Source organism: Pelophylax lessonae (genome assembly GCF_965119305.1).
Source record: "Pelophylax lessonae genome assembly, chromosome: 6".
Lineage (NCBI taxonomy): Eukaryota > Metazoa > Chordata > Amphibia > Anura > Ranidae > Pelophylax > Pelophylax lessonae.
The window spans coordinates 312,641,043-312,656,261 of NC_138773.1; the positions used below are offsets into that span (position 1 = coordinate 312,641,043).

Genomic DNA, 15,219 nt, shown 5'->3' on the forward strand with positions numbered 1-15,219 from the left:
CTGTCCTCAGTGGCCATATTTCCTTTATCATCTTTTATGGGGCCAATGTGTTCTGGCCTCGCTTTCTTACTGTTTATATACTTAAAGAATGTCTTGGGGTTCTTTTTACTCTCCTCCGCTGTATGTCTCTCGTGTTCTATTTTAGCCGCCCTGATTTCATCTTTACATTTCTTATTACACTCTTTGTAATGCCTAAATGCTGCCAATGACCCCTCAGTCTTGTATTTTTTAAAGGCCTTTTCTTTAGCGCTAATATACATTTTTATGTTGGAGTTTAGCCATCCAGGGTTTATTTTTGCTCTTTTAAATTTATTTCCCTTTGGAATGCACTGGCCAATCCCCTTGTTAAGTATGCTCTTGAAGCACTCCCATTTTTCCTCCGTGTTCTTTGTTTCCAGGGTTCTATCCCAATTGATATTTTCTAGCAGCGAGCGCAGTTTAGGGAAATTGGCTCTTTTGAAATTCAGTGTCCTTAGATTACCCCTCTGCTTCCTATAACTGTAATTAATACTGAAACTTATTGACCTATGGTCACTGTTTCCTAAGTTGTCCCGTATTTCTATATCCGTGATCAGGTCTGTATCGTTGGTAATCAGTAGGTCAAGTACCGCATTGTTTCTTGTCGGTGCATTCACCATCTGACCCATAAAATTGTCCTGCAAAACATTTAGGAACTGCCTAGCCTTGGCTGAGTGTGCGGTTCCTTCTGCCCAGTCTATATCTGGATAATTAAAGTCCCCCATTATAATGACATTTCCCCTCCTTGCTGCCAATCCTATCTGTAAAAGGAGGGCCGCCTCACCCTCCTCCCTCTGGTTGGGGGGCCTATAGCATACGCCCAATATTAACTTCCCCGCCGTGCCATCCCTTTGAAGCTCTACCCATAGGGATTCTGCCTCATCCATAGCTCCATTATTAATATCATCCCTCATATTTACCTGTATGCTGTTCTTAATATACAGACATACCCCTCCCCCTTTTTTACCCTCTCTATCTCTGCGATAAAGGGAATACCCCTGAATGGTCGCCATCCAATCATGAGAGCTGTCAAACCAAGTCTCAGTTATCCCCACAAAATCTAAGTCCTCCTCAAACATCAACAGCTCCAGTTCTCCCATCTTGTTGGCCAGGCTTCTGGCATTGGTATACAAACCTCTTAATTTTGATCGGTTACATTTATCCTCATTTGATGTTTTTAGGCTGCTCTCTTGATTTTTCCCCGTACCCACCCTGGGTATAGGAGCTCCGAACACCCTACCGCTAATGCCCCCATTTCTGCCCTCTGAAACTTGCTTTCCACTGGCTAATTCTACATCTGTACCCTCCCCCCCCATTCCCTAGTTTAAAAGCCCCTCTAACTTTTTGGCCATCCTCGCACCCAGTACGGCTGCACCCACCCCATTTAGGTGCAATCCGTCCCTACCAAAGAGCCGGTGACCGACTGAGAAGTCAGCCCAGTTCTCCAGGAACCCGAAACCCTCCTTACTACACCAGCTCCTCAGCCACTCGTTAACTTCCCTAATCTCCCGCTGCCTCTCTGGTGTGGCTCGAGGTACAGGTAGTATTTCGGAAAATACTACCTTGGAGGTCCTAGTCCTCAACTTAGCGCCTAAGTCCCTGAAATCGTTAAGGACTCTCCGTCTTCCTCTGCCTATGTCATTGGTACCCACGTGTACCATGACAGCTGGGTCTTCCCCAGCCCCACCCAATAATCTGTTCACCCGATCCGCGATGTGCCGAACCCGAGCGCCCGGCAAACAACAGACTGTTCGGCACACACGGTCTTTGTCACAGATTACACTGTCTGTCCTTCTAATAATTGAGTCCCCTACCACCAGCACCTGTCTTTCCTTTCCCTTTCTCCCAGCCTCACTGGAGGAGTTCTTCCCCTGGCAGCTAGGGGCGTCACTCTGCTCCAGCAATGCTGGTCCCTGACTGGTTTCCCCAACATCACACAACGGGGCGTATCTATTGGGGTGCTCCAGCCCAGGATCAGCCTCCTTGCCTTGTCCCCTTCTACCCCTCCTAACTGTCACCCCTCTAAACTGCTCTGATGCCTGCACCTCCGATACTCCGCCCACCTCTGTGCAGACCCCGGCCTGCACCTGGCTGGTACGATCCTGGCTCTCATCCGGTATGGACATTCGTCTCAGTGTTGCCAGCTGCTTCCCTAGATTCAGGACCTGAGCTTCCAGGGAAACAACGTGCTTACATTTTGCGCATTTTTAATTCGCCCTCGATCACATGTCTGAGGAACGCATACATATTACAAGATGTACACCGAGTCGCATCTCCACACCCGCCGGGCATTGTACCTACTATCTAATCTAATGGGGATTCAGTAATTTAAGTCTATCCTATGTGGCTATTTCCTGGCTTCCTAACGCTACCTTCTCACCCTCTGGTGTTCCGCTACACTCACTTGACACTCAGTTGCACAACACTCACAATCTCACAGCCCGGTCAGTCTCACGACACTCCCAGTCGCACCACCCGGTCAGTCGCACAACACTCCTGTCGCACTCACTCACAGTCTCACAGCCCGATTTAGTTGCACCACACTCACAATCGCACAGCCGGTCAGTCGCACATCACTCTCAGTTGCCCAACACTCAGTTGCACAGCTCAGTCAGTCGCACCACACTCACAGTCGCAAGGACACTCACCAGTCGCACGGACACTCACCAGTCGCACGGACACTCACCAGTCGCACGGACACTGACCAGTCGCACGGACGCTGACCAGTCGCACGGACGCTGACCAGTCGCACGGACGCTGACCAGTCGCACGGACGCTGACCAGTCGCACGGACGCTGACCAGTCGCACGGACGCTGACCAGTCGCACGGACGCTGACCAGTCGCACGGACGCTCACCAGTCGCAAAGACGGTTTTTTCTTGCCTCAGGGGCGCAAGAAAAAGGTAAACTGTTCAGAGCCTCTGGCTGGCACAAGAAGGCTTGGTCGGGTAAGCCCAAGACTAGCCAGTCCGGTTTGGTGGACAATTCCTCCTCTTCATGAGGGATGCCCTCACCCGATTCGGGGGTGGGGGGGACATCTGTTTTTTTTTTTCAAGAACCCTGGACGTCTCTGATTCAGGACAAATGGTTTCACAAACTAATTCTCTCAAGGTACAAGATCGCATTTCGGTCTCACCCAGCAGACAGGTTCTTTCAATCAAATATCTGTCTGTCTCCGGATCGATTGAAGGATCTCAGGGAGGCAGTGCAGGATCTCCTTGCACATGGAGTGATTGTGCCGGTTCCTCATCAGGAACGGTTTCGAGATTATTTAAATCTCTTCACAGTGCCCAGAAAGGAGGGCAATTTTGGACCTTAAGTCACTGAACCACTTGTGCGGGTGCACAAGTTTCGGATGGAATCCATTCGATTGGTAGCATCTCTAAATCAAGGGGATTTTCTGGCCTCCATCGATATAAAAGATGCGTATCTGCACATCCCTATATACAGGGGTCATCGGCGGTATCTCCATTTCGCAGTGGTGGAGGAGCACTTTCAATTTGTGGCATGGCCCCGGGGTTGGCTTTGCTCCACAACAAGGGGATTGCGATCCTCGGATATCTGGACAATCTCTTATTGAGAGCAAGTTCTTATCCAACCTTGTTGGGCGACCTGTCAATCACGGTTCAGACCCTCCAGGAGTTCGGGTGGACCATCAAATTCAAGAATTCTGCGCTGACCTTGACACTGCGCTTAAATTACCTGGGTATGATTTTAGACTCCTCTCTGGGGAGGGTCTTTCTCCCCAGGGAAAAACTTCAGACTTTACAGAGCGAGATCAGGTTGCTGATGGACAGCGATCTCTCCTCCCTGCGGACTTGTATGAGGTTCCTGGGGCTGATGGTGTCGACCTTCGAGGCGGTCCCATTTGCTCAATTTCACGCAATACCTCTACAAAAAGATTCTTGTCAAGTGGAACAAGGATTCACAGTCCTTAGACAGAATGATATGTCTAAGCCGATTCACGAGGTCAGAGCTCTCATGGTGGCTTCTGTTGCCTGCTCTGAGCCAGGGCAGGTCTTCTCTACCACTGTTGTGGACAGTAGTCACCACGGATGCCAGCCTGTCAGGCTGGGGTGGGCACAGTTGTCCAGTTCGGGTACAATCCGACAATGCCACGGCTGTGGCTTACATCAATCATCAAGGGGGCACCAAGAGTGTCCGGGCGGCCAGGGAAGTGGCCGAGATTCTGATTTGCGCAGAGTAACATGTTTCGGCTCCCTCCACAGTTCACATTCCCAGTGTTGAGAACTGGCAGGCGGATTACCGGAGTTGTCAGGTTCTGGATCAGGGGGAATGGTCCCTGCATCCAGAGATTTTTCATCTTCTGTGTGTGCGGTGGGGAACTCCGGAGGTGGATCCATTTGTGTCTCGTCTGAACCGATTTTTGCCTTTCCTCCGATACAGCTGTTGCCAGGGTTCCTCCACAAGTTGGCGATGGAAAAGGTGCCAGTGATTCTGGTAGCCCCAGACTGGCCTCGCCGGTCTTGGTACGCAGACTTGGTAAGGATGGTCGTCGAGCCTCCTTGGTGGCTGCCTCTGAGAGAGGATCTGCTATCTCAAGGGCCAATCTTCCATCCTGCTTTACAGTCGCTGGCTTTAATGGCATGGCTGTTGAAGGCCAGGTGTTGAGAGACAGAGGTTTCTTTGATTCTGTGATTCCTACCCTGTTGAGGGCTAGAAAAGCGACTTCCAGGGAGATTTATCATCGTACTTGGAAAATGTATAATGCCTGGTGTGAATGGCAAAAATTGCATCCTCGCTTGTTTTTGGTGGCGAGGGTCTTGGCTTTCTTGCAGAAATGAGTTGAGCAACGTTTGGCTTTGGGCACAATTAAAGGCCGACTGTTGGCCTTAGCCATTTATTTCCAACGTCCGTTGGCAACCAATTCCTTGATCCGCACCTTTTATTCAAGGGGTGTGTCATCCGGCTCCTCCAAGCAGATCCCCTTTACCTCCGTGGGATCTGAATTTGGTTTTGTCTCTTCTTGAAAAGCCTCCTTTTGAAAATATTAGGGACATATCTTTTGTTATCTCAGAAGGTCGCCTTTCTGGTGGCTGTTGCTTCTGCCCGCAGAGGTCTGAGTTGGCGGCGCTTTCTTGTCGTTTGCCTTATTTGGTCGTTCATGGAGATAAAGTGGTTCTCCGACCTAATCAATCTTTCCTTCCTAAGGTGGTGTCTGATTTCCACCTCAATTAAGTTATTATTTTACCTTCGCTTTGTCCTAAGCCTAAGCATCCCGAGGAATTTGCCTTACATTCTCTGGATGTGGTTCGGGCGATCAGGTTTTACCTGTCGGCCACGGAGCCTTTCAGGACATCTGATTCTCGGTTTGTCCTTACTGAGGGATCTCGTAAGGGTTCGGCTGCGTCTGCTGCGACCATATGGAAATGGATCAGGCAGACGATTATTATTATTATACAGGATTTATATAGCGACAGTTTGCGCAGCACTTTACAGTATGAGGGAAGACAATACAGTTACAATACAATTCAATACAGGAGGATTTAGAGGGCCCTGTTCAGGCCTATTCATTGAAGGGTCAGGTTCCTCCTTTCCCCTTTGAAGGCATATTCTACTAAAGCACTGAGTGCTTCTTGGGCTTATCGCCATCAGGCATCTGTTACTCAAGTGTGTGAAGTGGCGACTTGGTCGTCCGTACATACTTTTACATAATTCTTCAAAGTAGATTTTTTGGCATCCTCGAATGCCTCCTTTGGCTGCAAGGTTTTGCAGGCTGCTGTTTTAAAGAGACTTGTTTTTTTGTTTTTTCCCTTTTTAAGGGGTTGAATTTTTATTTTGGGTAAGCTCCTGTTGGTACTGGTTGAGCTTTTTGCTACCCAGCTGGCTACGTTTTTAGCCTTGAAAATACGTTAACAGTTTTGGTTACGTTCTTCCCACCCCTCATGCCTATACTGCTTTGGGACATCCCAATATTGAAGAAGCATAGGATCTGCGTCTGTCAATGGACGATAGAGAACTGGATTTTAGTAAGAACTTACCGTAAAATCCTTTTCTCTGAGTCCATTGACAGACGCAGAACCCGCCCCTCTTTTTTGGGGATGGTTTGTGTCTTCTTTTCACTGCTTGCTACGAAACTGATATGAGAGCACAGTGTGTATGGGGTTATGTCGTGAGAGATAGACCCTATAGGTGTGTTGAGTGAAAACTTTTCACTGCCTAGTCTACTCCTGTAGATGGCGCATAACCCAATAGTGAAGAAGCATAGGATCTGCATCTGTCAATGGACTCAGAGAAAAGGATTTTACGGTAAGTTCTTACAAAAATCCAGTTTTTATTCATTTTACATTTTTTTTTTTTTTTTTTAATCTTTATTTTCACAATTGGCAAGGTATAAACACAACAAGACAAAATGTAAAGTTGAGTAATAAACAAGAAAAGGCAGCTTGCATGAATACATAACATTGGTTATAAAGCAGATAGTAACTGAAAGACCTCGGCATAGAAGACAGGTTTATCCTACTGCAGAGTGTGCCTATTGGCCAAACTATTTATTTTTAATTTAAAGCATCCATCCATCGATGTCTCCATGCTTTATTTTGCTGAGAAATCATTTTGTAAAACGCCCCCCCTAGCATTTCTGTCTGTGGCCATCTTGAGTAAGGGCAGATGATTCCTGTAGCATTTTCTTCTTGGAATTAATCTCCCCCCTAGCTCAGGCAAGCAGGCAGGAGGGTGTGCTTAGCTGAGACTTGTGGGATGTATGACGACATTCGCCTAGGCCTGGAAATCAGGACGTAACTTAAAGTAAAACAAAATAGTACAAAACAAGTAAATAATATACCTTACAATCTATTTACTAATGCTAACACCATAAGGATTAAAAATAGTCAATGTTAATTGAGAAAGTTCCGCTTTAAGTAAGTGTCAGCTGTAAAAAGTGTCCTGTAATGGAGGGGTGTTAAATTTGTTAAAGCTGAGCTCTGGGAGAAAAAAAAACATAACCTTCGCAGTGTGTTCCCCTCCCCACTGCAAGGGTTAATTGCTTGTTTCGCCCCTAGGGGATGATGGCAAACCTTGGCACCCCAGATGTTTTGGAACTACATTTCCCATGATGCTCAACTTCACTGCAGAGTGCATGAGCATCATGGAAAATATAGTTTCAGAACATCTGGGGTGCCAAGGTTCACCATTACTGGGCCCTAGGGGATGATGAATAAGGTGAAATACTTGCATTATTCACTTGCTGACCGCAATATGTATATATACGTTACGGTCTGCAAGTGGTTTACCGGGGTTATTGCTGAAGCTATTAGCCATAGCCCTGGTGTTTTGGTTTGTTTTGTTTTTTTCAGTCGGCGGCTGGCTTTCTTGTGAGAGCAGGCGGATCAGTTCATTAGCTCAGAAGCAGTGGGAGGGGACGACGTTTCTCCGTCCCTCCCCCTCCTCCCCGGTCACGGGTGTTTCTTTTGGCTTACCATTTTTTACCGGCACACACGCAAAATGTTCTGATGGTGCGGCTGGCTGGTCACAGAGGTGAACAGAGACTAGATCGTCTCTGATCACCTCTATGGCCTTGGAGGACTGGAATGACGTCTGGTTTAGAGTGGAAGTAAACTAATTTTTTTTTTTTACTATTTGGCTTTTAAAGGTAAGGGAGAGATTTGGGGTCTTTTTGACCCCAGATCTCTCCATAGAGGACCTGTCATTCTTTCTATCACAAGGGATGTTTACATTCCTTGTAATAGGAATAAGTGATCCAAAAAAAATTAAAGGTACAGTATAAAAAAATGTAAAGCACTCCCATCCCTTTGTGCTTGTGCACAGAAGCGAACGCATTCGTAAGTCCTTCACACATATGTAAACAGTGTTAACACCACACATGTAACGCACATAAATACATAATAAAAGATATATTAGATAGACATATGTGAACAATAATGCAAAGAGATCATAACTTAATAGACATTTAATATGGTAAGGAGATAAAAACATAAAACTGGAGCTTTTAATTAAGGGGGAGGGGTTAGACCAGGGAGGGAAAGGGTAAGGTTATATGTAAATATATAAAAATTTATGGGGTGTTCTGGGAATAGGACCACCCCCAAATGGATAGGGATTAACTATAAATAATTGGACCAACTCTTAGTTATTGCTTCAAAGGAGGTAAATGCATATTAAAGCTAAGGGTAACACCCATGACCGTATCCTATGTAGATTCCATACATGTGGGGAGACGTGATGGTGTCCCCACATGCATATAATCTGGTGATACAAGTGTGATGAACAGAGCAGAGGGGGGAAAAAGGACAGTGTTATAGGATAGTACTGACCTCAAATTCCTCATTGAGGCCCCCAGGTGAGAAGGTGTCGAGGATGAATATCCAGTTGGTCTCCCGTTGGCTGAGCCGCTGGAAACGCTCTGCTTCGGAGAGACCCCTGGGCATAGCTTCAATGATCCACGCTTGCAGACCCTCCGTAGACTGATCATGAAATTCCTGAAAATGACGAGGTACACTGTTTATCCTTCCACTAGAGTTGCCACCTCATCCCTTTAAAACAGAACACAAATTAATTACACAGGTTCTGAGGCTAATTGAATGCAGAGAAGGCTCCAAGTGAGTTTAATTACCACTGTAATCAGCCACAGAACCTGTGTAATTAATATGTGTTCTTTTTTAAAGGGATGAGGTGGCAACCCTACCTTCCACCCTCCTTGTTAAAATGGCAAATCTTTTCCGAAGAAGGCAGATAGTGTGTCCCACGTAAAAAAGGCCACAGGGACAGGATAAGCAATATATGACATGATCCGTAGAACAGTAAAAATCATCAATAAGGTATAAGGATTACCTTTGACTGTAAAGTCTTTTTGCCCATGATTGACAAACCTGCAGGTTTTGCACAATGGTTTGCGGTATTGATACATCCCTTTATGGGGAATCAAACAAAAATGGTCTGTGTGCCGAACAGAAAACTTGACTTTAAAGAGGTTGTACACCGAGAAAAAATTTTTTTCTCTTCTTTACATCCTGAAAGAGAAACCCATAATGAGCTAGTATGCATCGCATACTAGCTCATTATGAAATACTTACCTTAGAATGAGCCCCCGCCGTGCCGTACGCTTACCTGTATGACGGGCGACATGTATAGTCGCCCGTCTTCCGGGATCGCGGCATCCGGCCATCTGATTGGCCGGAGCCGCGGTGACGTCACGCACGCGCGCGGGAGCCGACGGTCACGGCACGGGGCTCTGAAGGAACGGCACGATCTGCCGTTCCTTCAGAGCGCATGCGCCAGTGACGTCACTGGCTGCATTAAAGGTAAATATCTCCTAAACGGTGCATGTTTAGGAGATATTTACAGTACCTATAGGTAAGCCTTAATATATGCTTACCTATAGGTACAACTTCCTGAGGAGGGTTTACTTCCTCTTTAAATTTACTGGGAGCTATTTTGTTTTTTCGGTTAGGTGCTCTTCTATGGGTAATCTTGGGCTTCGCCGCAATGATATTTTGTAAGTGTGGATCTTAAAGCGGAGGTAAACCTATTGATTTAAGAGTCTAAAAAAAGAAAAAAAAACATTACTTTCCCGGTGTTCTATCAGAATACCGCTACCAATCCGATTCGGCTATCGAAAGTGACATTCGTACTAATATAGCGCTGTCAATTTACGCAGCGCTTTACATATACATTGTACATTCACATCAGTCCCTGCCTTTAAGGAGCTTACAATCTAAGGTTCCCTAACTCACATACATACACAGTAGGGCCAATTTTTTTTTTTTTTTACAGGATCCAATTAACCTACCAGCATGTCTTTGGACTATATTACAATAATAATAGAAATGTAATACTGTTGTTCAGTCCATAAGGTGAATTTACTGCTTAAAGCGGAGTTCCACCCAAAAGTGGAACTTCCGCTTTAGGTATTCTAACCCCCTGACATGCCACATTTGGCATGTCATTTTTTTTGGGGGGGAGTGGGTACCTAGTTTTGACAGGTACCCGCTCCCACTTCCGCTCGGAGCGGCGCAGCGCCCTGAACGGAAGTTCTCCTCTCCCCCTCCCTCCCTGCAATCCTCTGGGACATGTCAGAGGTCCCAGAAGATTGCCGGCCAATCAAGATGCGCAGCGCGACTCGCGCATGTGCAGTGGGTACCCGGCTGTGAAGCCGCAAACTGTCACAGCCGGGTGCCCACAGCAGTGATGCCGGCGCCGAGGGAGAGGATCGAGGCTTCGGGCGGCCGCATCGCTGGACCGTTGGACAGGTGAGTGAAATGGCTGGAACTCCACTTCAAATAAATTTAAAATTCAAGACTTGCGTGGGTGTAAGAAGATGTCCGCTGCTGCCTTCATGTTCTAACATATTAGGAGACCTATTGGAACGCATAGCGGCCATGTTGGAATGCATGTCACATGCACAGTAAGTTGTTCTCATCCGAACGTCACTTCCAGTTGCAGAATCTGATAGGTAGCGGCATTCTGATAGAACACCGACATGCCGGGAATGCTAACTGTCACATTGTTTGTGCTCTCAACCAGACTGTCAAACTATCCAATGGCTGTTGTCATAACTGATCACACATGCAGCATCATGGCAGTTGAAAATTAAAGGAGAAGTATAGCCAAAAGCTTGTTTGGCTGTTCATCTCCTTTGGAGCACAGGAATGCAGTTCATTTTGCACTCCTGTGACCCGTTTTCAGCAGAGAGTGGGCTAAAGTCCACTCTCTCTGACGTCACAGAAGCCAGTCCAGGGCACCCCGTCATCGGGACCACAGAGTCGGGATCGGCTAGATCCCTGGACTGACACCCGGCTCAGCAGCTCAGAGCCTGAGCCCAGCGCTCCATTGAACGAGAAGGGGGCAGAGCAGAGAGCTGCTGACTGACAGGCAGTTTTAAATCCTCCACTCTTTAGATGTTACCAGCTAATGAATGGCCATTATTCACAAATGATATGTAATAAAATATGGAATTTTTACTGTTTTGTGAGATGCTGATCACTTATTTGGTGCTCTCCTTTGTCTAATAGGAAAATATTGAGGTTCTCCAGAAACAATGTATCCACCTGGAGTATCCCTTACTGGCGGAATACGACTTTAGAAACGACACCATGAATCCTGACATTAACATCGACCTAAAGCCCACTGCCGTCCTGCGCCCGTACCAGGAGAAAAGCCTGCGCAAGATGTTTGGCAACGGGCGCGCTCGTTCTGGAGTGATTGTCCTGCCGTGCGGTGAGAATTTTTATTGTGGTGTGGCATTGGTCACATGGTCTCAGCCCTGGGGTTTGGGGGCCTGGCATTCAGGCAGACACACTTTAGGGTTTATTTACTAAAGCTGGAGTGTGCAAAATCAGGCTCACTTCTACATAGAGACCAATCCGCTTCCAGGTTTTATTGCCAAAATTTAAAGTGGTCCTTCAGTCATTTTTCCATCTATTAAATCCTCTGCCCTTGTTTTAACTTTGGATAGTAAAACATTTCCCCTGGCTGGAGAAAAGCAGCATTAAAAACTCGCCTAAGGCTCCGTTTCCACTATTGCGACTTGTTGTGCGACTTGACACATGTCAAGTCGCACAGCAAGTCAAAAGCCATTCATTTCAATGTGGCCCGTTCTAACTGCTGCGACTTCAGTCGCCGCGACTTGAAAAGTAGTTTGTGCACTACTTTTGGGCCGACTTCAGTGCGACTTCCTTCTATAATGAGGGACAAGTCACACTGAAAGCCGCAAACAACTTACACTACGAAGTCGTGCTAGAAGTAGCATGACTTCATAGCCTTGATAGTGGAAACGGAGCCTAAAGCCATATTTTTCAATTGCATTTAGGTGCGTAAGGCGTTTGGGCGTTCATTTGCCAGAATATTAATTTATACAGGGCATTGAAACTAATGAACGCACACATTAGGTGTGTTTGGCTGGGGTTTTTTTTTTTTTATATGCCTGAATGTCCTGCTAATGTTCTTTTCTGCCTTCAATTGCTCCTGCCTGTAATTGCCTATAAACACATATGTGTGCAAGGACACATAGGCTAGCGTGAAGGGTCGTTTAGAGGCAGAAAAACACATAAGCAGCGCATTCAGGACAGGAGCCGTTAAGCAGGGAAAAAAAAAAAGGTAAATGGTATCTCCACTTTTGTGGACGGTAAAAAAAAAAAGAAAATAATGATAAAAAAATAAATAATAGAACACAACATATATAAAATTGCTACACCAGTCATATTTAGTTCAGTTATTTTAATGGCCCCTTTCCTTTTCAATCTGCAGCATTTAAATTTTCTTTAACCGGTTGCCGACCGCCGCAAGTACATATACTGCGGCGGTCAGCCCCGGCCAGGCAAAGTGACGTATGGGTACGTCACTAGCCTGTCACTAGCTTGTGAGCCAATAGCGGGCGAGCGCGCGCCCGCCCCGGCTCGTTCCCTAACAAGTCAGTGCGTGTGGTCACTCGCGATCGTGCGCCGTGAAGGGAGAAAGGCAGGCGGCTAATGTAAACAAGCCGCCTATCATTCTTCCCTGTGTAAAAATGGAGATCACACGGTTCTACTATGTAGGACCGTTGATCTCTGTTTTTACACCAGTAGCCATGTCCAATCACAGTTAGAAACACGCCCCTAGGGACATACTTAACCCCTCCTTCCCCAATACAGTTAACCCCTTCCCTGCCAGTGTCATTTTTGCAGTAACCGTGCATATGTATAGCACTGATTACTGCAGTAATGTCACTGGTAACCCCAAAAGTGTCAAAAATGTCAGTCAAGGGTCCGATCTGTCCACCGCAATGTCGCCGCCATTACGCGTTAAAAAAAAAAAATGACAAAAATCTTTCCCTTAGTTAGTAAACGCGATAACTTTTGCGCAAACCAATCAAAATATGCTTATTGTGATTTTATTTTTTACCAAACATATGTAGCAGAAAACAAATTGGCCAAAAATGTTAAAAAATTTCTATTTTTTACATTTTTTTGGGGGGGAATTTCATATAAAAAAATGTGAAAAATATTGTTGTTTTTGCAAAATTGTCGCTCTTTTTTTGATTATAGCGCATGATCAAAAAATCGCACAGGTGATCAAATACCACCAAAAGAAAGCTCTGTTTGGGGGGAAAAAAAGGACGTCAAATTCGTCTAGGTACAGCGTTGCACGACCGCGCAATTGTCCGTTAAAGTCACGCAGTGCTGAATCGCAAAAAAAACCCTGGTCAGGAACGGGGTAAATTCTTCCGGGGCTTAAGTGGTTAAAATGCAATATGGTGGCCTGGAGGTGTTCTGTACACAGAACCCCCCCCCCCCCCCAGAAATGTGTTTTTCGGCTTGTGTGATTGGCTCACTGATTTCCCAAGAGGTCTACACAAACAAAAGTCTACACGTTTTGGGCAACCCCTAAAACAAATATGTAATTTTTGGTGAGGTACTTCCAAAAGGAAATCATGTCTAAAGGGATGCAGACCCTGCCACTTTCCTCTTTAGAGCCCTGAAAGTGCAGCCGCTGGTTGATAATTATAAAATCACTCCCATTCACTTTGTAAACGGACAAACCGCTATTCCTTCAGAATAACAAAAGGTAGGAATCTGCAACAAAGTTTGTTACAATCCCTGCAATGTACAGAGATCACCCAGAGGAGGGGGTGTGTTATTTTTTGAGAAAAAAAAAAAAAATACTTTTTAAATGCCCCTAAGAGTCCATTCACACTAATACGACTTGTCAGGCGACTTGGTCAGCCTGACAAGTCGTGCATCGGCGCGGTCCATTGAGTAGTACAGGAACGGTTCTAATAGGAGCGACGCAAGTCGCTCCGACTTAGAAAAAGGGTCTTGTACTACTTCGGGGCAACCTGGAGCAACTTGCATAGACATTCATTTTATGAAGTCCGTGCAAGTCGTGCCGAAGTCGCGCTGCATGCGACTTCACAGGTTGCCCCCAAAGTCGTGCCGCTTCAGTGTGAATGCGGTGTTAAAGTGGTATTTGACTCCCAGTGTGTAAGAGGCCTTACAGTACGATGTTGATTATGGTAGAGCTCTGGGCAAAATCCCAATGACATGCACAGTATGATGCAGTCTGTCACTAGCGATAAAACAGCAGTTTTTGTTTTTTCTGGGTCCTTCCTATAAAATATTTTTATTACCTGATGATCCTGCCAGTAGATCCCCCCCCCCCCCCTTCTTTTTACATTAGACAAACAATTTAACACTGTCAGGGGTGCTTACAGTGGTCTACTTTTATTACAATATTCCAATAGTTCCAACATGTCACACCTCTCTCCCACTAGGATCCATTCTCACTTGTGCAACTTAAAAATCCTGCGATTTCCATTGCGACTTTACAGTGAAACTTGATTTGACTTTGGATGAATATGACTTTGTTGCATCTCTGGCTTTAACCAATGTGACTGTTTTTGCTCTACAAAGTTGCATGTATATCATGCAGGTGCGACTTTTGTCTACATTGAATTCTTTGGCCATCAAGCTGCAGGAAAGTCGGACCAAAGTAGTGCAAGAGCTACTTTAACTACTTGCCGACCGCCGCAAGTAAATATACTGCGGCGGTCAGCCCCGGCCAGGCAAAGTGACGTATATATACGTCACTAGCCTGTAACCGGCTTGTGAGCCAATAGCGGGCGAGCGAGCGCCCGCTGAGGCTCATTCACTAAGCAGTCAGTGCGTGTGACCAGCGGACCCGATGTCCACCGGTCACTCGGTGATCGTCGTTAAATAGGGAGAAAGGCAGGTGGCTAATGTAAACAACAACTACAACAACTATGTAGGACCGTTGATCTCTGTTTTTACAATAGACCTGTCCCACTACAGTTAGAAGCACGCCCCTAGGACACACTTAACCCCTCCCTCTCCAATACAGTTAACCCCTTCCCTGCCAGTGTCATTTTTACAGTAACAGTGCACAGAGGCGTAACTAGAACCTTCAGGGCCCCGATGCAAGAAACCATGAAGGGCCCCCCCAGTCCCCTGGCCGGGGCTCTTCCCACTAATCCTGGGGCTCTTTACTCTCGTTGCATGGCCTTTTATTATGGTCCCGCAGCAGGATCCTTTCACAAGTTCTGCAGTGGGCCCCCTTCCTGCAATCTTGGGGCCTCCCCACAGTGGTGCAATGCCAGGGCCCGGTCGCAAGTGTGACCTTTGAGATCCTGGAAGTTCACCCACTGGTTTGCTACCGGGCCCCCTGGAGCAAGGGGCCCGGTAGCAATTGCAACCCCTGTAGTTACGCCCCTGACAGTGCATATGTATA

At 46.4% G+C, this 15,219-nt stretch overlaps 1 protein-coding gene across 2 annotated transcripts in view; it reads left to right on the top strand.

Moving 5' to 3' along the window:
- ERCC3 (ERCC excision repair 3, TFIIH core complex helicase subunit) overlaps nucleotides 1–15,219 on the top strand; it is a gene marked incomplete at its 3' end in the record, with an annotated part of 309,947 nt that overhangs the window by 189,923 nt on the left and 104,805 nt on the right. For both annotated transcript variants that reach the window (XM_082261051.1, XM_082261050.1), the window contains one exon: nucleotides 11,010–11,214. In XM_082261051.1, the coding sequence (XP_082117177.1) occupies nucleotides 11,010–11,214 (205 nt within the window). The remainder of the gene's footprint in view (nucleotides 1–11,009; nucleotides 11,215–15,219) is intronic.